A 24,113-nucleotide genomic window follows, 5' to 3' on the forward strand; every position below is an offset into this window, starting at 1 on the left:
GTTGTACCTCCTTTTAATATTAATGAGTATAAAGATAAAAGAATCTGACAAGTGTGAAGTTAAAGGACATTTTATTTACTGACAGATTGAAAACTGTAACTCCTGGTAGTGCAAAATGCACCACAACCCAATTACAAAGAACAGGTGTTAACACACAATGTTTAAACAATGCTACACTCATTTTTGGCAAAGTGCTGTATTGTTCAGTCTGTGTACAAAACTGACCATCTATGAACCAATCAGTATAAAAAATTTCTATAAAAACAAAAAATTGAGACAGTGGCTCAAGAAAACAAGCTGCCATTTATGCATAGATTGATGTACAGTAACCTAACCAAATGTCCCTTTTGAATTTTCAAGTTAATGAAAAAAAATGTGTCGAGAAACACATTAAGAAGGCACATGTACAGTCTACAATACTCTTCAGTCTCCCTAACTCATGCCCTGCCCCTATAAAGAAAATATGTTCACAATTTTACTTGAGAAAAAAAAACAAAGCCACTTAAAAAAAAAAAAAACACACGCAATTATTAAAGTTCAAAATCTCTGGCGGAAAACACAACCAAAACACAAGCAAAACCACTCATACACTCCAAGCCTGAAACACACATCTAACCTCCCCAGAAACACACATCTAACCTCCCCAGGTACTGGTTTGGTTTTCAGAGGTCCACCTAGAAAACAAATACTAAAACTTCAGGCAAAACAGAGCAAAACTGGACATTTAACAATTACACAATTTTTAAAAGTGTCGTAAAATTCTCAATGATATACAAAACATTGTCCACTTAAGCTGCCTGCCTTTCAAGAGTAACTCTCCTCCCATGCAAAGGATACTGTTGCACATAAAAAATATCCTCATCTGCATGTTTTCCAGTACCTCTTTCTCCACCCTAAACAATTGAAATTTAATTGGTCTCAAATTTCAAGTGAAATTGATACATGGCAAGGCTGACACCACTGTATCATGTAGGTTTTCTAAATAAAGCATTTTATGTATAATTTTAAGCATTAAAATAAGTAGATAGGGATGCCATTTCTAATATATTAGCATGGCTGATGGCAGTGAAACCATCCAAGATAGAAGCCCCACTTTTAACAGAGTTTAACCAGTATTTATGGACCTTATAAAATAAAAAGATAATTTTAAAGTAGCATTACAAACATATACTACTAGTGTCTCCCAGTACAAGGAGCAGTCTCTCAATTGACTGAAAAAATGAAAACTAAAAGGTAGAAACTCTTAAACTTTTCCCACTAATCTATTTAAATGTAAATATCTATCTTCTAGTTGGAGTCCTTCATGTTTTTGTTTCCAACTCAGAGAAAATGAGAATGATGAAGATACTCTTCCTTGCTCGTTTTTCTTAAGAGTACATAAAGATAATATATAATGTATTTCATTGAGGAGGAAGAGAAGTAGCAAGGATTTCAATGAAGACATACTGATTACAAACCAGTGTACTATACAGATTTCAGAAGTAAAAACAATGCTGAACAGCCTGCTCAAGTTTTAAATAAACTGTCTTCTCACTCAAAGTACTGATAGAACAGAGAAGGTATGTAAACAGGAACAGTTTGCATGGGGATTGGAAAAATGTACAGGAAATTAATATTTCTTAAAAGGTCCCTGCGATAGGAAGTCGAAAACCCAATCACTTTGCATCTTTCTGCAAAAAATTCCCCACCCAATCAACCATATAAATGCATTGCCACAGAAGATAAATAATGGATGGCTAATTTTCAACTTACAGTGCAGTACACAGTTAGTTGCGGAAAAAAAGATAAACATAAGATATATATTATAAAATGTTTTGTCAACAAAAACAAACTTTGAGAAACATGGTGCACTATAAAAGCTAAGAAACTCATTCACAAAGCACTGCTTGTGTACACCACATATTCCAGACTTTTTCCAAGTAACATTCTATGTTAACAGTTTAGAGATACTAATTCAGAGGGGTCTTATTTCTCACTGCTTGCATTTTAAAGAAATAATAATGTCTAAAGCACATTGTAAACCACTAATATTTACAATAGCAAAAAAAAAAAAAAAGCTCATAAAATGCATTTTGGCCATGTTTCAGAGAATACTTAACAGGTCAACATTGTTCTGTGTTGTGGTTGGCCTTGTGTCTTACATACAGGAGATGCCTAACATCTAATAACCAAGAGTTTCAACTGAATTATATAACCATTTTCTTCAATACTTACATGTGCCAATTTTAGGCAGAAACCACAGTATGATATTCCAGGTGGTGTGGTAATCCCAACCTTGAAAAAAAGCCCAATGAATGTAATTTTTTGTTTTCTAGGTACAAAGCATAAAAAACTAGCCCCAGATAAGGCAAAAAAAAAGTCAATAAGGAAATCTGGAAAAAAGGCCATTGCAGTTATACACAAATCTGTTCATGTTGCCAAACAAAATCTCATGGCTGAACTTCTGTAGCTTGTGAGGTACTAACAACTTACATGCAATGTATGAAAAAGAGACGCCGTGTATTCAGAGGTTTACATCCTGAAGACATTAAGCTGGTCGATTTTCAAGTTACCAATGCATGGCCCTATAACAAACATCATATAAAACATACCTTCATGGAAACTATCTTATCTCCCAACTCTGGTAAACACAAATAGTAAGAGAAAACAACTTCTAACTCACTTTGACAAAACTTTACAGACTTGGCCCCTAATTAGACAACAAATAAATAAAGGGGAAGTCAAAACGGAAGGGGCAATAAGGAGAAAGGGGGAATCTAGACTCTTGTTCTAAAGAGACATTCTGGCACTTCATCACAGCCGTAGAAGAACAATGTAAAACCTCCATCTCACTACACATTTGACCTCTTCCACTCCAAATGCTCTAGTCTAGTCAGGAAAGAGCACAGCTCTTCGCTGAAAGTCTTCCAGGGTTCCCTGCATCAAGCCACTATAGGGTTATTGAAAAATATAATACTTCACGTAAGGATATGCTGCTTTTCTCTTGAAAACATTTTGTAGACCTGTACTCATTTAATTAGGGTTGCAGAGGAGATGGAAAAACAAGCTGTTTGATTATGAAGGCAACGCTTCTGTCAGTAGAATTGCTTTGGATTGTAAATATGTTTACTTCAGAGGAAATCAGTCAGAGTGGATGGCTCAGCAAAACCCATCACAACTGCGGAAAAAGGAAGTGACTGGCTAGAGGTAAGGAAATAGATTTTCTCTCAGTTAACTGGCCTACGTGTGAATCGAACCCTGCACCCTGGCCTCATTAGCACCAACACTGTGAAGAACAGCTGTGGCAGAGAAAGTGCCACGGCCCCACCCCATCACCAGATTCAGTAGAAAGGCCCTCGGAATTTCCTACAAGGTTCAGTTCTGAACAGCTCCACTTCAAATCAGTATAGAATCCTCACAGTGACTCTGTGAGGGAGGTAAATGTCACTGCTCCCCGTTGGTGGGGGAAACAGAGGCCAGAGTGGTTAAAGATTTTGCCTGAAGTTAAAACAAAAAATGAAAAGTCACTTGTACTGCAGGGAAGAATACTTACAATACAAGGCAAAAAAAAAAAAAAAGAAAAAAGTTGAGCCAACCTGTCACTCTTCACTCAGATGCCATGAAAGACATCATCACCAGACAGTCCCCCCACACTCTTGCTTGCCACTTGGCAGAACAGGCTCCATGACAGAGGATTTTTCACTCTATGTGGAAATATAAAGCCTATCTCTTTTCCCGTGGGCAGAGAGAAATAGGAAGTCGCTCGAGTGCCTGGACAAGTACTTCCAAATTTACAGCTGATGCAAGGTGAGGAGTGGGCAGAATTGGCAGGAAGGAATCGTAACAAATTAAATACTGCACTAATGGGTTAGTTACAGACATGAATTTTTCCAAATATAATTTCACAGGTCTAATTTAATCCCTCTGCATGAGACAAGTGCCTCTGTCTACAACACCTGTAATGTCTGTACCACATCATGCAGTCACATTGGAATTACTGAATGCACTCTTCACTAAAGCTTAATGTACCTGAATTCCAAATGAACTGCATGACTAATCGAGAAAAACCATACACACAGAATACATTAAGTTTTCTTTCAAAAGAAAGTCCAGCCATAATTCCATTATATCCATGGCAACTATCACCTGTTAATGCTAATGTTAGTGTGTAAAAATGTATTCATCATATACAGAGAGATTATCAAGTACTGGTCAATAAAGTGTACAGCTGACCCTGAGAATAAATTTTTGCTTGCTCAAAAGATTAATACAAAATAAAATGAAAATGAAAGATGCCTATTCTCGTACTTGGGAAGAAATGTCTTTAAAATGCTGACTAATGTATACCCTAATATATTTAAAGACACCCCCAAACACTGTAATTATACTGATATGTTTCCAGAAATAATCTGAAAAAGTGTACAAAAAATTAAATGTTAAAGGCAAGGCATTATGTGATACACAGCATATAAATCTGATTTTCAAGATAGTGTCTAAATACACTGATAAAACTATGTGATTGGTTATCAATTGGTTGTAAAGAGACAACATTTTCATTGTACATATACACACATCCATACACATAAGCACAAACCAAGAGAAACCAACCAACAAAACTTGAAACTATTAGTAATTGTACTGACGCGGGCAGGGCTGATGAACAACCCAGCCATTGTGCTTGACTTGCCGAGGGTGGCAATCCCTGGTAAGATTTTGGCGACGAAGGCTATTTCTGTTAAGAGACTGTCTTTCACTATGTTCTTTTATCCACTGGGAAGGGCGAAAGCTCTTGGGTTGTTCCAGAAAAGTTGTATGAGCAGCAAGAGCTGCAACATAACAATGAATATGCTGCCCCATTTCATTTTGAGCTTCCACTCTGAAACAGAAAAAAGTGGGGATGTATTAAATAACAGAGTATGTTATTAACGAAACTGGAAAAGTTACTTAGCAATTCAATTTGCCGCGCTAATTTGTTTATGGCTGAATGAGAGCTTGTGTTTCATGGCTGACAGACAAGTTTATTATTCTGTGGCCCCACTGACTGATAGTGGTGGAAAGGAGAGCCAACTGTTACTAGAAAGATGCCATGTAAGCCCCAGATGGCTCACTAAGTAGACTGTTTTCTAAAAATACACTTTAAACTTTGAATTTCATTTACGGAGCACACACATTTATATAAGTTTGTCTGGGGGGGCAGCTAACATTTATTGAATATCTGCATTTGCCAATTCTTTTGCAAATATATATTTTAATCCTCACCATAATCTTAAAAGGAAAATATTTTAATTCCCAAATTTTACTGATCAGAAAGCAGTGTGCTCACAATACTTTCACAAGACATTTCCTGTCTATAAGTAAAATGTTCCAGGAAACATGCTTTAAATCTTTATTTAATAGAAATTTGCATATGGAAATTCTACTAATTTACCATTTTTCTAGATAAGAAATTTTTTATAAGCTTAATAGCTTAATAAATAAATCTATTAATAGCTTAATAGAATAAATCTCTTAAGTTTTTATCTCACAACAGGGCACATTTTGAGATGGTATTTACATGGCAATATTATAAGACTCTTGAATAACACAATCTTAAAATTGGCTACACACAGTATGATTATGTTTTCCATATAAAAAAGCTAATCAAGTAGGATTGCTGTAAACTATGTCAACACGTAACATGAAGAGCTATACGATTTTTAAGGGTTATTTTACACAGGAAGGGCAGTGACACATTCTGCCTAAAATCACTTGAGGAAACACACATATTACACACACACATATATATATATGTAAAATTTTTTTAAAGTAGAATTTTAAGAGGCCACATTAAGAAACTAATAGAAAAAAGTTAATATAAAGAAAGTTATTTTTAGGCCGGGCGCTGTGGCTCACTCTTGTAATCCCAACACTTTGGGAGGCCGAGGCAGGTGGATCACTTTAATAGAGTTCAAGACCAGCCTGGCCAACATGGTGAAACCCCATCTCTACTAAAAATACAAAAATTAGCCAGGTGTGGTGATGCAAAGCCTGTAATCCCAGCTACTTGGGAGGCTGAGACAAGAGAATCACTTGAATTTGGGGGGTGGAGGCTGCTGTGAGCCAATATCACACCATTGCACTCCAGCCTGATTGACAGAGTGAGACTCCATCTCAGAAAAAGAAAGAAAGTCATTTTTAAAAGGTCAGCATTTGGGTCCTTTGCCTCCCTATGCATACATATATCACACAGTCTCAAAGTGAATATACTTACTCTGTGCCCGTGAGTCTTATAAGCAGCTTTTCCTGGCCCTACAAATGTTAAATGGTGAACTATTAAGTCACTAGTAAGATTTAAAATGCTATTGTAACTTTACTATTAGGACGTGGTCAACTTTTATTAAAACTGGTTTACTATGTGCCATTAAAGGCACGTACATGTACTTAAGATAACATGTAAAACCTTCAAAAACAATATTTATAAAGGCTAAAATGCAATGAAATGTATACCCTGAAACCCACTGTAATTACAAAGCATCTCAATTTTCTGTGCTTTATGGTAATATCCCCAATGATAGACACAATGGAAGCAATTGGACTTCTGAAAGACAGAAGATTTATTTCCTGCTAAGAAAATAGATATTTACTACAAAGCTAGCCTAATTTTGGTAACACCTGATTTCCATCTTGATTTAGCAAGACTTCCTTATAAGAATTTCAAATCCCGGCCGGGCACGATGGCTCACGCCTGTAATCCCAGCACTTTGGGAGGCTGAGGCGGGCGGATCGCGAGGTCAGGAGATCGAGACCATCCTGGCTAACACAGTGAAACCCCGTCTCTACTAAAAATACAAAAAATTAGCCGGGCGCGGTGGTGGGCGCCTGTAGTGGCAGCTACTCCGGAGGCCGAGGCAGGAGAATGGCGTGAACCCAGGAGGCGGAGCTTGCAGTGAGCCGAGATAGCGCCACTGAACTCCAGCCTGGGCGAGACTCCATCTCAAAAATAAAAAAAAAAAAGAATTTCAAATCCCAAAATAAGGATGTTAAAAAAATTATAGTTACTATTTTAAAACTAATAATTTACAGGAGTTTCCTGTGTACAAAAAGGATTCACATAAAATTCAGTGCATTCTGGCCGGGCACAATGGCTCATGCTTGTAATCCCAGAACTTTGGGAGGTCCAGGTGGGCGGATCACTTGAGGTCAGGAGTTTGAGACCAGCCTGGCCAATATGGTGAAACCCCATCTTTACTTAAAATACAAAAAATTAGCTGGAGATGGTGGCATGTGCCTGTAATCCCAGTTACTCGGCAGGATGAGGCAGGAGAATCACTTGAACCCAGTGCGGAGGTTGCAGTGAGCCGAGATCACGCCGCTGCAATCCAGCCTGGGCAACAGTGAGACTCCGTGTTAAAATACATAAATAAAATTCAGTGCCTTCTTTTGATCCTTTATATATGGAAAAGTATGTATTTGTTTTACTATCCCTATATAACTATCATATATGAATGCAAAAACAAACAAGATATAAAAACAACATTCTCACTGTACCAAAACTAGAAAACCGTAACAACCTTGAAAAAGAAGGAAGGAAGAAGATGGAAGAAAGAAGAAGAAATCTACTGAAACAAAATGGTGGAGATCATTGCCTAAATAAGTAGTTTATAAAATAGTATATCTGGGCCGGGCACAGTGGCTCATACCTGTAATCCTAGCACTTTGGAAGGCCAAGGCAGGTGGCTTACCTGAGGTCAGGAGTTTGAGAGCAGCCTAGTCAACATGGTGAAACCCTGTTTCTACTAAAAACAATTAGCCAGGTGTGGTAGTGCACGCCTGTAGTCCCAGCTAATCGGGAGGGTGAGGCATGAGAATTGCTTGCATCTGGGAGGCAGAGGTTGCAGTGAGCCGAGATCGCGCCACTGCACTCCAGCCTGGGTGACAGAGTAAGACGCTGTCTCAAAAAAAAAAAACTATACGGCTGGGCATGGTGGCTCATGCCTGTAATCCCAGCACTTTGGGAGGGGGGGGTGGATCACGAGGTCAGGAGTTCAAGACCAGCCTGGCCAACGTGGTGAAACCCCATCTCTACTAAAAATACAAAAATTAGCTGGGCGTGGTGGCGGTGGCACATGCCTGTAATCCCAGCTACTTGGGAGGCTGAGGCAGGAGAATTGCTTGAACCCGGGAGGCGGAGGTTGCAGTGAGCTGAGATTGCACCATTGTACTCCAGCCTGGGCAACAAGAGTGAAACTCTGTCTCAAAAAAAAAAAAAAAAAAAAAAAGCATATATGGCATGTTGCCATTTAGGTTAAAAGTTTATGTGTACGTACAGGCACAGAAAAAAAAAAACATAATCTGGAAGGATATACTCTTAGGATGTTAAAAGTATTCATCTCTGGGTCATGAAAATATCATTTCCAATTTTTGCATATTTGTATTTTCTAATTTTTTACACTGCATTTGTACTGTTTCTGTAGTAAATTCTTTTGCAAAGCTGCTGACTACACACACACACACACACACATACACCACTGAAAAGTAAACACAAATGCCAGTAAGTTTAAAGTGACTATTAATTATAAATTCTATTTTTTTTTTTTTGAGACAGAGTCGTGCTTTGTCACCCAGGCTGGAGTGCAATGGCATGATCTCAGCTCACTGCAACCTCTGCCTCCCAGGTTCAAGCAATTCTCCTGCCTCAGCCTCCCTAGTAGCTGGGAGTACAGGTGCCCACCAGCACGCCTGGCTAATTTTTGTATTTTTAAGATGGGGTTTTGCCATGTTGTCCAGGCTGGTTCGAACTCCTGACCTTGTGATCGGCCCACCCCAGCCTCCCAAAGTGCTTGGATTGCAGGTGTAAGCCACTGCGCCTGGCCTAATTATAAATTCTTGAGTGGCATTCCTCAGAGGTAAAATCAGAATCAGAACGGAAGAATTTTCAAGAAATGAATCTGAAGCAACTCTAAAGCAATTAACAGCAATTCCAAAAAGTTATATTTTAAATTTTTGTTGGAATGCCTGAAACACCTCTTAATAAACTTGTAGCACTGAATAAAGTGCCAGTTAAAGAAACATTCCCCACCCATGACCTTACCTAGGATATAGCCTGGCATCATGTAACATATAAGAAAGTTGTTTTCATTTTGGTACAAGCAAAATGAAATGAAATATGTTTAGCCTCATAAAAAATCATCTACAGTATTGAGACTTGAGAGTATGGCAAACTCTGGTAAAGTTAACAAATTAATGTGCTGCCTAGGGTTTGTTTATATCTGGAAAACAGGAAACGGTAGGTAGGTAGGTAGATAGATAGATAGATAGATGATAGATGATAGATAGATACAGATAGATAGATAGACAGATAGATAGATAGATATAATAGATACAATACTTTTCTTAGTAGAGTCAGAGCCTGGACATGACAACACTAACAATAGGGATATTCTGAACTGCTCCAAGGATCCAAATCCACCTGGACCCTCAGCCTAAGAGAGGGAATGCCAACATTCCCAAAATACTTTAACAGGAAACATTCCACTAAGTTACACGATAGAACAGTGTGACTTCCAGCTAATTAACAGGGTAATGGGGTTTACTTTAGTGGGTGGGAGCAATCTCAGATATTTCCTGGATATATTCTCTGGACAAAGGTCACATAATGTCTGTAAATTCAGGGAAACTTAAAAAGCCAGAAGGCAGAGATTACAAGAAAAGTGACCAACAATTGCTTGGGGCAATAGATTGATTAATCAAGATAATGACTGACAACTGGGCAAGGATCTATTTCTCAGTCTCTGCTGGGAACCAAAGGCCTCTCCTACACAAGTGGGTAAAATGGTCGGGGTGGTGAGGATAAATTCCTGGGACTCCTTGGTATGGGAGCTCCATGTGCTGTGGTATCAAGATCTATTGGTAAAGCCCTGATTCAGGCTACAATTAGATTGGAGAACATAAAAACGCAAAGGTTGATAGAATTATGAAAGTTAGGATGTTTAAGTGAGCTTTACGTAAAGAAGTTATATCCCCTTTACCTAAATGTTTTATGAGAATGGATATGTCTGGTTGGAGACACACTTCCCCTACCTAGTACTGTAAAACAAAAGGCATGTAAATCTGCCCTTCATGACAATATTAACTAGACATGCTAAATGGGGACCAACAGCACTGCCCAGGCCCAATGGTGTATAGTAGAAGCTGGAGTGGTGGTAGGGACAAATTATCTGTCTGATAGTCTTATGTGGAAGGGAAACTGGCACTTACGGCAAAAGACTGTGAGCATCTCCCAGTAACAACTACTGGCACTTTGGACTAGAGAATTTCCACATGAGAGGCATTTACTCCCTTGCCATAGGACATTAATTGAAGCTACCCCTATGATTGAAGGACATAAAATGACCTTGAAACCTGAAATACCCATGCTGTCTCTCGTGATGTCAGAAAAACACTAATTGGGAGGGCAGTGCCCAGAAGAGTTCCATAATAAATGGAAATGGTTTATACAGGATCATGTTATGTAGGGAATGTAAGGAGGACACACTCACAAGCAGGGAGCCTCTCTCCACCTTGGACTGACTCTGGAACTGTGTGAGGAGCTGGATTCCACACTGCCAATAGCTCTCAACTGACTGACAAAGAGCTGCTTGGTTGTGGATGGCAGTTCCACGGTGAACAGACAGCATCTTGTTTGGAAGGATGCTACTTTGATCAAAGAAGGTAAAAACAAATTGGCTCTGTGGGCTGAACTGCACGCTGTTTTCCTAGCGATGATGGAATCCCCTACGTTTGGGTTTTTACTGAATCATGGGCAGTGACCAATGGACATGGTCAGGCAGAATCACAATGAAAACCTGGACTTTTAAAGGGATGGCTTCCATAGGGAGCACAATCCCATGGAAATTTGAGGGGTACCTTAGGACATGCCAATGGCCATCAGAAGAACTCCCTTCCAGGTCTGGAAGGTGACTAGGACTGGAAGCAGATATATCCCCATGTGCTCCCTGGAGGTGCCATCCTGGGTTCATTAAATGAGTGGTGCAGGCAGTGCAGAGACGGGCTGCATCTAGACATTCCTCTTCTACCCTCTCAGGCACAAATACCAATGAGAACCATTCTGCCAGTCAGCAAAAGAGACAGACCACTGATAAGGGGCAGATTCCCTGGTGGGAAGGCCCTGAGCATAGCTGCAAGTGAGACTGGTGCTGGTAGCCCTGGGGAGCTACAAATGGGTCTTGAGAAGAAGAGACAGTCTCTGGAGTGGGCTTTACTTACCCAATGGAAGATGCAAATGCTCAGTGTGCCAAAAAAACCTAGAACAGAAGATACTGCCTGGATGTGGATAGTTAACTGTCATTTCTTCAGACCAAAGGACACACTATACAGCCTATAATGCCCAAAAACACTTTGGGAGGCAGAGGCGGTGGATCACCAAAGGTCAGGAGTTCGAGACTAGCCTGGCCAATATGGTGAAAACCCCTTTCTACTAAAAGTACAAATATTACCCAGGTATGGTGGCGGGCGCCTGTAATCCCAGCTACTTGGGAGGCTGAGAAAGGAGAATCACTTGAACCCGGGAGGCAAAGGTTGCACTGAGCCAAGATCCTGCCACTGCACTCCAGCCTGGGCGACAGAGTGAGACTCCATTTCAAAAAAACAAACAAACAAACAAAAAAAAACCCAAAAACAAAATGGGATAAAAGCATGAAGGGCTGGCTGTCCCCACAAGATTTTCCTGTTTTTCTAGTGATCTGAGGAAGAAGGGATGGGGAGGAGGATGCTGGCATGACATGCAATTCTAGCCAAGGGTTGAGTATGCTAGTATAATGACTTTAACTTTTTATTTCTTTCCCCCATCACCTCATTTTTTTTTCCTCTACTGGATGCAATGGTCCTAGGACCAGGGCTGTAACTACAAGTACTGGAAGCAGGGATGGTTCCTGAGCAAGAAGCTGTAACTATGTTTTTAAACCTTATGTCAAAATTCCTAAGGGCCTTATGGGGGTTACCTATACCCCATCTTGCAAAATTGGAGTCAACAACGAACGCAGCTATATTGTCTGGTGGTAAAAACAGCCCACTAATTTTGTACCTATGTCACCTTACCCTATCTGAATGGGAGTGGACTGAGGGAGAGGTACTTGCTAAACTAGTATTGCTACCTGCAGTCTAGACCAGCACAGTGGCTAAAGCTAACGTCCCTTCCAGAGATGGAAAAGTTTGGGTATAAATGAAGAGAAAGAAGATAAAAGAATGAATAAATAGGTTATGAATTAGGATCAATTCATTATATTAATACCTTGAAACAGGCTCAGAGAAAAAGATGACATTGTCTCAAAGCTCAGGTATACCAGATGCCTGAAAGGGTGAAGTTACGTGTTTGTCAAAACCATTTCTGCTTTTGGAAACCAACAAGATCAATAAACCTGCAAACCTGAGTGGCCTCGCCCTGGGAGACATGCTAATACAGTACGATGATGGATGGAATGAATTACTGTCTGAATGGGATTCTGGTGTTGTGCCAGTATTTTTTGAGTTCCATATCCTTTTGTTGTAAGGAATCCAAGTTTGAAGACTGAGGCTGGACTGTGATACTGTAAAATATATATTCGGTCTTGTCAGTCTCCTGGCATACCACTCCTAAAATCCTTGGAACCTCCAGCGTGGAAAGTGTATGCTAATTAGTTGACTGGTACTTGGCAGCAACTAGGCAGCTTCAGGATGGGATTTGGTCACTAGAAAGACCAAATTAGAGTTGGGACTTTTAGCCCCACCCCTCAAACTCCAGAGAGGGGAGAGGGTCTGAAGGTTAAGCCAATCACCAATGGCCAATGATTTAATCAATTATGCCTATGTACTGATGCCTCCATAAGACCCCAAAAGTACTGGGTTCAGGGAGCCTCTGGAGAGCTGAACATGTGGAGGTTCCCGGAGGGAGGGGTGTACAGAGAGCATGGGCCTTGCCTTATGCATCCCTTCATCTGTATCCTTTATAATAAACTGGTAAACATGTTCCCCCAAGTTCTATAAGATGCTCTAGCAAATTAATCAAACCCAAGGAAGGGGTCGTGGGAACACCAGTTTACAGCTGGTTGGTCAGAAGCATAAGTAAAACCTGGGGCTTGAGATTGGCATCAGAAATGGGAGGCAGTCTTTTGGGACTAAGCCTTTAACCTATGGGATCTGATGCCATCTCCAGGTAGACAGTGTCAGAGTTGAATTGAATCAGAGGACACTAGAGGGTGTCCACTGCTGGAGGACTGTTTGCTTGGTGTGTGGAAAAAACCCACACGTCTGGTGTCAGAAGCACTGGGTGACTGTACAGTGTGAGTATTGCAGGAAGAAACTGAGTTTGTTAAATTCTCAGACAAGGTTTTCAAGGTTACATCATTTGATACGATGTAGCTAGAAATACTTGGAAGAAAATAAATTTTAAGACATGATATTCTAGTTGAATTTGATACCCTAAATAATCCAGTCTATAAAGTCAGAGTTATGTTCTAAGATACTTAGCAGAAATGCCAGTCTTATTTCTAATCAGTAGCAGAATTTTGTAAATGAGAATGCTATTATATAACTGGGGCCATGCTACATCTAACTTTCTTTAAAAATCTAAAATGAAGTTTTTGTTTTTGAGACAAGAGTCTCGCTCTGTCACCCAGGCTGATGTGCAGTGGCACAATCTTGGCTCAATGCAACCTCTGCCTCCTGGTTCAAGCCATCCTCCCACCTCAGCCTCCTGAGTAGCTGGGACTACAGGTGTGCACCACCACACCTGGCTAATTTTTTGTTATTTTTTTGTATAACAAAAAATAGACAGGGTTTCGCCACATTGCCCAGGGTGGTCTTGAACTCCTGAGCTCAAGTGATCTGCCTGCCTTGGCCTCCCAAAGTGCTGGGATTACAGGTGTGAGACACCGTGACTGGTCAACAAGTTATCTTATGGACCACCTTGTGTACTATGCACATGCTTTCATAAATCTCTAACAAAATTAGTTTTGCATCTTCTAATAACGTAGCTTTGAATTATAGTAGAGACAAAATGCATGCTCAGTGGACTGCCTACAGAGAGTAAAATACTTGTAACATACCTGGGACTACTTGGGCTATGTAATTCATCAGTCCCACGGGTGGCCTCACTGAGACCAGGGCAGGAGTTATGCACAGCATAGACAGACATGCTGGGATGTTCAATGAGAAGGTTTTCCATAGGACTTGTTTCCACCTTGATAGTGGTTAATCCACCTGCAGTAAAACATGGGGGTGGGGTGATAAACCAGCTCTCCTCCATTGGACATGACTCAAACTGGAGGAAGCAGGAATCACTTGTATCAGCCAAGCACTCAAGAGATGCCGGTAAACAGGAAAAGACTGAAGGGTGCTCAGTAGGTGACTCTTCACTGATGTCCTCCTCTTCTTCTTCTTCTTCTGCTGAGAAACCAGTGCAAGTATCTAGATCATAGTCCACATTGCAGTCCGCATGTGTTGTTGAAGAGTCCCACAGGAGGATGATTATCACATTGGGCAGTCATTATAAAGTCACCCATCAAATTCACAGCACAGAAAAAGAAGAGATGATACTATTAGCTGATGCTCACATATCTTCTTTTATTTAGTTCAGAAACCCATTTATATTCATCTATATGACTATAAAATTATTTCTGAGCACAGAAATTGTGTGTGTGTGTGTGTGTGTGTCACTATATGGGATGGATTATGTTGGCTTTGCAGGAGTGATTTTAAGACTGTTTCTATTCTGCTGAATAACTATGTAATGAGACATATGGGTTACTACTTGTCTAATACAAGGGTCTTCTACTGAAGTGCCCTTGATCTAATCAATCTGTAAGAGTTGCAAAACTAAAAAGTCTGATGTCAGTCAATTTCACTGACATTATCTAGCACAGGTGGTTTCCTGCAATTTTTTAAAGACAAACTCCTGCTTACTTTTAAAGCTGAAAACCCCTCAGTTATTGGTTTCCTTATGCAAAAACTGCGATGCAAGTTTCCATTTTTACTGTGAAGATGAACCACCAAGTAACCAAGTGTACCTTACCTATGAAGTCAACAAGAATCCATTCATCATCTTCTTTCTCACTGAATTCTGGTTCTTGGTTGGAGGAAGAACTGACTTCACCCACAAACATTTTATTCAGCCTCTGGAACATTGTTAAGGCAAGACTGAGAGTTTGGCTGGATGTCTTTTATAGCTGAGATTTCAAAACCTTGTCTTTAGTTGGCCCAATGGTACTGACAGGAGATTAAAGTGCACAGGGTGCTTATTCAACTTAGGTGAAAAGCAAGAAGAGTCATCATCCCTAAAATAAAACAGAGAAAGAAAGTTATTTCAAATCAGCATACACATATATACGTAAGTACATACACATACACACATACCCTTAGAAGAAAGCATACGCCTTGGCCTACATTCTACAGCTATTCTCTTTCTGCAGGAGTCAAACACAAGAAATGCAACATAATGTTTTGTAAATACTCTTACTCAAATTCAACCTATAAATATCTTAAAATGTGAAATAAAAGGGAAAGAGTTGGTTCTTTTTCATATCTATGCTTTTATAATAAGGGATGAATTTGAATAATATCCTTCAAACTTTTCTGCAAGCAGATGAGCAAATTCTAGATATTAACAGTCTTGCTATATGTTATTCAACTGCCCAGAAGTCCCAGCAACAGTGCCTGGTGACCACCATTATACCAGGCCCTCACCCTCCTCTGGCTCATTTTCTCTTCTACTCTGTACTTCTTGTCTATAACTGTAAGCACACCTGATTACACTTAAAATCTATAAGCCCAGCAAGCATACTTTGACCTTCTAAACAATTCCTACAGCTGGCATGAAGAAATTTACACTGTAGGAAACTGAGCTTGGCCGAACCTAGAACTGGAAACACCCTTTCTGTGTAGCAGCTCAGCAGGTGGGTGCTGGGTCAGCCACCTGCATTCAAACCCTGGCCGGCTGCTCACTTGCTGTGTGTTAGGAAGTTATGTGACTTCAACTGGCAACAGCTCCTACCCTAGGGAGTTCTGAAGAACTCCAGGCTTGCTTGATCTTGGAATATTTATCCATTTCTACCTGGCTACCTGATGGGCATATCAAACCAAACACATACCAAAGATAGGTTTCTTTCCCCCACAAACTTATTCATATACACTGCCCTTCATCCCTTTCTCAGGAAGCAGCAGCAGCTGGCAGTTACTCAGGCCAACACCCTAGCAGTCACCCTTCACGCTTTTTTTTGAGATGGAGTCTTGGTCTGTTGCCCAGGCTGGAGTGCAGTGAGGCGATCTTGGCTCACTGCAAGCTCTGCCTCCTGGGTTCATGCCATTCTCCTGCCTCAGCCTCCTGAGTAGCTGGGACTACAGGCGCCCGCCACCATACCCGGCTAATTTCTTTTTTTGTATTTTTTAGTAGAGACAGGGTTTCACCGTGTTAGCCAGGATGCTCTCGATCTCCTGACCTCGTGATCCGCCCGCCTTGGCCTCCCAAAGTGCTGGGATTACAGGTGTGAGCTACCGCACCTGCACACCTTTTGCTCCCTCCTACTCACCCCTCATCCCAACCATCAGCAAGTCCCGTCAACCCCAGGAGCAGAGGCAGCTCGAATCTGCCTGCTTCCCTCTACCATTCTCGTCCTAGTTTAAGCCAAACTGTTGTCTCTGAGACTTTGCCAAAACTGCCTACTAGACAGTCTCCCTGATCCTACTGTTGCTAAAGGCAATGGACTTAGCAAAATACTGCGAATAAAGTCCTCAGTCCAGGTCAACTATTATTCTACATGTATTTACTGAGCACCTGTTATGCATCAGGTGCAGTGCTGGGCACAGGGGAGATGGCTGTGAACAGGGCCCTCCCATAAGTTTAACAATCCAGTGTGATGAATGCCATGGAAGAAGTATTTGGTGTTCTCCAGGCTACCTGGGTACACTCCTGCAATAAATGACTTTACTCTTGAGTGGCTGAGGTCAGTAATGGAGGAAGGGGGCAAAGGAACACTATGGAAGCCTGTGCATGAGTGAGAATGTGGCACCTTCAGTACCGCTCAAGGTCCAGAGGGAGGGTCACCATAGCAGGCTAGGAGAGCTGAGCAGGAACCAGGTCCTGCAGGGCCTTGTAAGCCCGGAAAAGGGGAAGGGAAAAGTCAAACACTCAGGTTTCTGGCTTGGCCAACTAAGGGGATGGTGGAACCATTTAGGGAAATAGGAATGAATCCTGCAGAAAGTACAGGTTAGGCATTTCGAACATGGTAAATTGGGGGAATATGCAAAATAATGCAGTTGGAGATGTCCAGCAGGCAGCGGGATATAGAGCTTTGAAGCTCAGGAGTGTGGTCTCAGCTAGGGGCACAGATTTGGGAGCTGATGACACAAAGACGGTGATAAAAAGCATAGGAATGGATGAGGCTAGGTGTGGAGGCTCATGTCTGCAATCCTAGCATTTTGGGAGGCCGAGGCCAGAGGAATGCTTGAGCCTAGGAGTTGGAGACCAGCCTGGGCAACAAAATAAGAACCTGTTTCTACAAAAACATTTTAAAAAATTAGCGAGGTGCAGTGGTGTGCACCTGTAGTCCTAGCTACTTGGGAGGCTGAGGTGGGAGGATCCCTTGAGTCCAGGTTCAAGGATGCAGTAAGCTATGATTGTGCCACTGTACTCCAGTGTGAGTGACACAGCGAGACTTTGTCTCAAAAAAAAGTTATATATATGGATGAGATCACCCAGGGCTGAAGAAATGCACCTCACTAATCACCACCTCTTTTTATCACAAGCATCAGCCTTGAATCTACAACTTCAGGCTCCTGACAGTTCACTTTCAAAATAATCTTTAGCTGTAAAAGTAGTTGGGATCTGTAGCTAATGAGATTCCTGGTTCAGTTCCTTGTGTGTAAACTGGACTGCTACAGTTGTTTGGCACACTACTACACAAGTAAAACATTTCAAATAAATAACATTAGAACACTTTGTGGTCACAATTCATCTTCTTCAGCCATTAATTATTAAAAATAGGTAAACAGGAAGTGTCACTTGCATAACCAGTCTTTCTGAAACCTTCTGGAAAGCAGCACGGCCAAATCATGAAGGCTGGAGCTGTAGCAGATTTCAAAGTCAGCTTTATGCTCTATGTAAGAAAAATTAGAAGAAAAGTGTAGTTTGTTTGTTTGACCTGCTGTGGTGTGATAGTTATATTCCAAAATAAGTTATCATAAGGTCTGATGTAAATAAAGATTTTTGAGGATACATGCTTGGAGGGAAAAACATATTTTCAAAATCCTTCCTCCATTTATTTTAAATTGTGGAGGCAGATATTGGCCCCACGTACAATTCTGTGTCTGCTGAACCAGTTGAGAGAATAAGCCCAATTCTGCAGAGCATGGTGCTGGACTCTAGCCCTGAATCAGCTAAAGCCACTGGGAGGGCAGAACCACACAGGGCAACCTCTGCTTGTCCTGAACGAATGCCTTGTCCCCAACCTGTGATGCTGCATGAGAGTAAGGCACTGGGGCCCAGGTCAGATAACTGGCAGCTATAAGGCCAAAAAACATTGCTGGGGCCACTGCAGTTGTGACAGCTGCTGGGTTCCCACATGCAAATTGCCCCCTCTGGCCACAGGTCCAAACCCAGGAAGGCAGCTTCTGCCTGGAATATATGCAAGTAGCAAGTCAGATACAGGAAAGGCTTCTCTGGAGGAGCTTTCTAGGGAGCAGTACAAGTCAGTGCTCTTTTGGTTTCCCAAAGTCAGAGGCTGCCTCCAGATGTCCCATATCTCTGCAAGGACAACCAACCTTGGGCAATAGAGTGCTCAGAAGCCCAGCCAAGTGAGGGAGGAGCTCATCCTTCATCTCACTCAAGCCACTGCTGGTGTTTACATGGCACATCTGCTGACACCCGTGGGAAGAACACAGAATGGAGTTCCTGGGGAGGGTTAAAGGGGCCTGGCCATCCACAGCAGCAGTTCTGGCTGTGGCTCTACTACAGATGGCTGGAGCTAAATTGGCCCTTCTGAGCTGCAGTCTCACTGTTGGGAAAATGGGGAGACTGGGCTGAATCACCTCGTCACTCTCTTTCCCCACAAACTTCTAGCACAAAAAAGTGAGGCTGGTTTAACTAGCAAAGCCAAGTTCCTTTGGCCCTGCTTTCTGCAGGTGTCACAAAAGGCAAGGAGCTATTGGAGAGACCCTCCCCCCATTGCTAAAACTGTCCACTGAGGTAGCCACCAGGCACACTGTGCACATGAACACTTGAAATGTGACTAGTATCATCAAGAAACTGCATTTTTCATTTTACTATTTAATCCATTTACTAAGTTTAATCCAGTTAAACTTAAAAGCTGATAATTTAGTTTTTTGAAAACTTTCAAGTATGTTTGGAACAGTTAGGGTATGTTAATTTACTTTTTCACCTATAAATTTTATGAAGTCTAAATATAGATCAAGTACTTCCAATAAAAACTTTGTATCTGAATTGAGATGTGCTGTATGTGTAAAATACACACTAGAGTGTATTTCAAAGACTTAGTACCCCCCAAAATGCAAAACAGTTTTTATATTGATTACATGTTGAAAAAATAATTTTAGTATATTAAATACATTAATAAAATTAACTTCACCAGTTTCTTTTTCCTTTTTAAATATGGCTACTAGAAAATTCAAACATACATTTGGCTCACATTATCTATTTCTGTTGAACAGGGCTGTTATAGAAAAAGTCTTAAAGGCCTGCCCTCCTACTGATGACCCAGAGACTGTCCCTGCCCAGTCACTGCTACTGTTGACCTTGGCTCCTGCCCAGGGATGGAGGCTCTCAATTGGGCTGGTTCTATGCGGAGGTAAATGGAAAAGTAGAGCTTTAGACTCCTTTCCTCCCCAGATCATCACTAATATTCACAATGCTAGGGCAATCATAGAACGAAAATAAAAATTCCAGAGAAAGCATGTGTCCTAAGAGGACAAACTTACAAATACAGTTCTGGAATTCAGCAAAGAGGTGAAGCAAAGGTTAGGTGAAGTAGCGCTGTTGTTCTTTGAGGTACCTGCAAGCTTTCAGCTTTAACCAGCCTCAGTCCAGCAGTTTCCCCGACAGAGAAAAGAGCCCCTCAATACAGAAAAGAAACAAAGTGTCTGGGCCCTAGCATTTCAAGAAGGCAGCTTTGTCCTTGTTCTGCTTGGCTCAAAAGACCTCCATCCCTCCCTTTAAAAAATAAATTATGTCTTTTTAATTATAAACTGAACAAAACCACATTATAAAAAGTCTAGAAAATAAGGAAAATAAGTATTATTCCATTGCCTTGTTCCCATCACTTAACATATTGGTGCCTTTTCTTCTGTTTTTTTCTTCTACACATAAAGCTTCTTTTTATCATAGTTATAGTCTTGTGAATGCACTGTTTTGTATCTCACTGTTACTTAACATTTTATCATCAACGGTTTTCATATTATTACATGAGTAGAGATGCTTTGTAGGCAGAGAAAGGTGGCTGACTGAGTCTAATACTCATGGGGAAGAGCATTCTAGTTTGACCACTTAGAAAAGGAACTGCTAATTTGGAAGATCTTGTTAGCATAATTTATTTTGTCACTTTTAAGACAGCCCACCAAGAGGCAGTATATTGTGGTACTTAAAGACTGGCTCTGAGGCTAGGCGCAGTGGCTCATGTCTATAATCCCAGTGCTTTGGGATGCCAAGGCAGGAGGATCACTTTAAGCCAGGAGTCAAGACCAGCCTGGGCAACAAAGCAAGACCCCATCTCTACAAAAAATAAATTAGCTGGGTGTGGTGGTATGTGCATGTAGTCCCAGCTACCAGGGAGGCTGAGGTAGGAGGATCGCTTGAGCCCATGAGTTTGAAGCTGCAGTGAGTTGTGATCCCACTACACTCCAGCCTGGTCAACAGAGTAAGACCCTGTCTCCAAAAAAAAAAAAGGCCCTAGAGTTTGCCTGCTCCGTTTGAAATCTTGGCTCTGCTACTTGCAACCTACGTGAATTCAGGATATTTACTAACATCTTGGTGTCTCTGTTTTCTCATCCTTAACATGGGAATGATAGTTGTAATACCTACTTCACAGTGCCAGTGTAAGGATTAAGTGTATATACTACTTAGAATAGCAGACCTCGGTAAATATTAACTACAAGTTTATTCAAAGCCAGTTGTGAGACTGTCAACAAGTCATTTAGCATCGCTGCATTTGAGTTTCTTTATCCATAAAATGTCTACTTAATAATCAGAGCTACAATTTACAGAATGCTTATTGTATGTAACGGGGCCTTGAAGTACTTATTTGTCCCATTTTACTGATGAGGAAACCGAGGCTGAGGAATTAACTAACTTGTTCAAAAGTGACAGAGTTGGGTGGGGTGGAGTCAGCATTAGGGCAAAAAATCCATCTGATTCCAATTCCTTGTTTTCCCTATACATGCTCTTTTAGGCTCCCAGTCTCAACTGTGGGTCTATGAACTTCAGAAAACAGCCATTTTCCGTTAGTTTTGGCTGCCAGTAGGCGGCTCCAAAAAACATTAAAAAAAAAAAAAAGCCTGCAAGTTTGATGATCTAACTTCTAAATCTGTGTACAGTTGTGGCTCCTTCACAGTTTCAGGAAATCAGGTGGCTAAACGTACCATCATTGAAAAGCAGCTTCAGAATTATGCTTTTTATCCCACCCTCTTCCACTACTTTAAAAACGTGCAGATTCTAGTAATTTAAAATGGGTTTTGAACTGGAGAAAAACCAAGCCAAGAAAGTTATCTCTGCTTGTTCCACTTATATGAAGACTAGATTCAAGTAATTTAAAATGGATTTTGAACTGCAGAAAATACCAAGCCAAAAAACTTGTCTTTGCTTGTTCCACTTATATGAAGACTGTTCAACTAGTGTGCAAGGGAGGTTATTCCCCCAGGGATCCACCCGTCTGCCCCTAAGGCTGAAAGACAGTGGACAAAGACAAGAGTTAAGTGGTAATTCACAGCCTGATAATCTTGAATTTTGAAAGCAGACATCAGAGGAAGCAATGGCAGAAAAGAACAAAAGATAGGATGAGAAAACAAGACCTTGGTCACAGAAATTAGTAAGGTCCTGGTTCCAGGCAGGGGCCTTTTAAAATTATGCTGCCAGTTCAGAATTACATTGATTGCGACTTAAAAGCTTCCCAGTGCTTTTCACATCTGCAAATGAAAATGTATTTCAATTACCAGGCTGGTGATTTCAGTATCTTGGGGGAACTCATTATGACTTTTGTTCAGTGACCCCAAGGGTCACATTGTTCCCCCTTTTCCCAAAACTATTGTGCATTGAGAAAAGGCTCTTTTAGCAACAGATGCCCAAGTCCTTGGGAGTCATAGTTGTAAAGAGGCTCTTCCTTAATCCACTCTGTATTGGAATTAACCTACTGAGCAGATATAATCAGGAAATACAAGCAAAACAGACTCTCCAGGTAAAATTCGGCTGCCACTTTGAAATACAAACACCATTTCCTTTTATTAATTGGCTCTGTGGCCTTGAGCAACTTAATCTCTCTGTGCCTCAGGTTTCCTATGTGTAAGATAGCCGGGCCTATTTCATATAGGGTTATTATGAGAATCAACTGGGGCGATAAAGCAAAGCCCCCAGCATAGTATATGGCACATACTCAGCGCTCAGTAAGCGTGAGCGATCCAAAGGATCTCAATGTTGAGGGCCAAGGAGAGCGCTCTTTCCACAGGTGCAAAGTCAGGTAGCGAAGAGTGAGTGCAAGCCAGGTCAAGGGACAGGCCGCGGACAGGCGGGGGCCGGTGGCCGGGTCACGGAGCAGGTTCCCCGTAGCCGCAGGGCCTCCGGAACTCGGAGGGCAGGCGCAGGGGGCGGGATCGCAGGGCCGGGACAGAGCGCCGGGCCACAAGCCCAAGCGCCGCTGTCTTCGGAGATGCGTCCCGGGGGTGGCCGCAGGAGCCCCGACGCCGAGTCCCGAGCAGGCGGTCCCATCCAACGGCCGAGAGCAGGCGGAGGAGGAGGAGTGAGAGGAGGAGGTCCCGCCGCGGCCAAGAAAACAGGCCACGCTCGGGGGAGGAGGCAGAGACCAAACACCCAACCGCCGCCCAGCGCCGGGGCCAGGCCGGGCCCTTGTCCGCGCCGCCGCCGCCTCTGTCAGCCTCCGTCCGCGCCCTGGGCCCCGGGGGCCGCCAAGGACCGACCCACTGGGTGGGCGGCCGGGCCCGGCGGCGGCGAGGGGAGGCAGCGAGGGGGCTCGGAGAACGCGCAACCGGCGCCCCGAAGGCAGGGCGCGCGGCCGGCCCCGCCAGGCTCAGGAGCGGGCAGCGCTGCCGCCCCAACCGGCAGCGAGGCGGCCCTGGACGCCCGCCCGCCCCCCGGCACTTACGTGGGCCCGGGCCGTGCGGGGCTGCGCGGGGAAGGGGGCGGCCGCCGGCTCGGCGGGGAAGGACGCGGGCGGCGCGGGATTGCTGAGGTAGCTGCGGTGGGGCCGGGCTGCGCTGCACTTCGTTCAGGTTCCCGGACGGCAGGCGCGGGGCCGGCTCCAGCCCTCGGGTCGCTGCGCCCAGGCCGGCCAGTCCAAGTCCTTTTGTTGTTGTGCAGCGCTCGCAACAGCTGATCGGCCGCTCCGCCCGCCGTCGGGCCCCGCTGCCCCGCCCCGGGCCGCGCCAGGCAGGGCCCCACCAATCGGCGGTGCGGGGGCCCCGGGGCCGCCCTGCGAGAGGTTGTCACCAACGCACGTGACCTGGCGCCCGGCCGGCGGCGCGCTCAGCTCCGAAACAAGCCCGGGCAACAAAAACCGGGAGCTGAGCGTGAAGGCCTGGGCGAGCGGAAGGGTGGGAGAGAGGGGCTAGGCCGGGGAGGGAAGCGCTGGGGCCGGGGCCGGCTTCCCAGGAGCCGGTGGGAGCGGGGCGCGTAGGAGGCGGGCGAGGAAGAACCGGCGGGCGACGGGAAGGGCAGAGGTGGAGCTCTCCCTCAGCGACCCCTCTCGCCGAGTGAGGGGTCGAGGGTTTGGGGCACAAAGGGCGCAGAACGTTTTTTCCTGTGAGAGGATCATTAAGAATCCTGGGAGGGCTGGGGCTAACGCCTCCGAGAGCCCCACCTGGCCAGCCTAGGGTTAGACGTGTAGCCAGGGTGCTGGGAGGGGGCCGCTGCTGGGCCCCAGATAGAGGGGTAGAGGCCACTCAATCAC

General features: G+C 43.0%; 1 protein-coding gene across 2 annotated transcripts; it reads right to left on the bottom strand.

The window, feature by feature from the left end:
* Positions 1 to 54: 54 nt before the first annotated feature.
* Positions 55 to 23,615, bottom strand: TP53INP1 (tumor protein p53 inducible nuclear protein 1). Of its 2 annotated transcripts, XM_054498728.2 has the most exons (5): positions 23,310 to 23,615; positions 15,005 to 15,266; positions 14,040 to 14,400; positions 6,230 to 6,267; positions 4,748 to 4,855 (listed from the first exon to the last, which is right to left on the bottom strand). In XM_054498728.2, the coding sequence occupies exons 2-4, from the start codon at positions 15,114 to 15,116 to the stop codon at positions 6,246 to 6,248; spliced, it is 495 nt and encodes a 164-aa protein (XP_054354703.1). In that variant the 5' UTR covers positions 15,117 to 15,266; positions 23,310 to 23,615; the 3' UTR covers positions 4,748 to 4,855; positions 6,230 to 6,245. The 2 variants fall into 2 exon arrangements, with proteins under 2 accessions (XP_054354701.1, XP_054354703.1); XM_054498726.2 differs by lacking the exon at positions 6,230 to 6,267 and having other exon boundaries at positions 55 to 4,855; positions 23,310 to 23,611.
* Positions 23,616 to 24,113: the final 498 nt, after the last annotated feature.

The sequence above is a fragment of the Pongo pygmaeus genome, chromosome 7 (assembly GCF_028885625.2).
Source record: "Pongo pygmaeus isolate AG05252 chromosome 7, NHGRI_mPonPyg2-v2.0_pri, whole genome shotgun sequence".
Lineage (NCBI taxonomy): Eukaryota > Metazoa > Chordata > Mammalia > Primates > Hominidae > Pongo > Pongo pygmaeus.

Excerpts from the sequence above, each read along its gene's own strand:
- TP53INP1 (XM_054498726.2), bottom strand. The coding sequence starts at position 15,116 with ATGTTCCAGAGGCTGAATAAAATGTTTGTGGGTGAAGTCAGTTCTTCC. Across the intron at positions 14,401-15,004 it reads GATTCTTGTTGACTTCATAG|ATACTTGCACTGGTTTCTCA; the intron begins GTAAGGTACACT and ends ACTATGATCTAG. Across the intron at positions 4,856-14,039 it reads CATAGCCCAAGTAGTCCCAG|AGTGGAAGCTCAAAATGAAA; the intron begins GTATGTTACAAG and ends TTTCTGTTTCAG.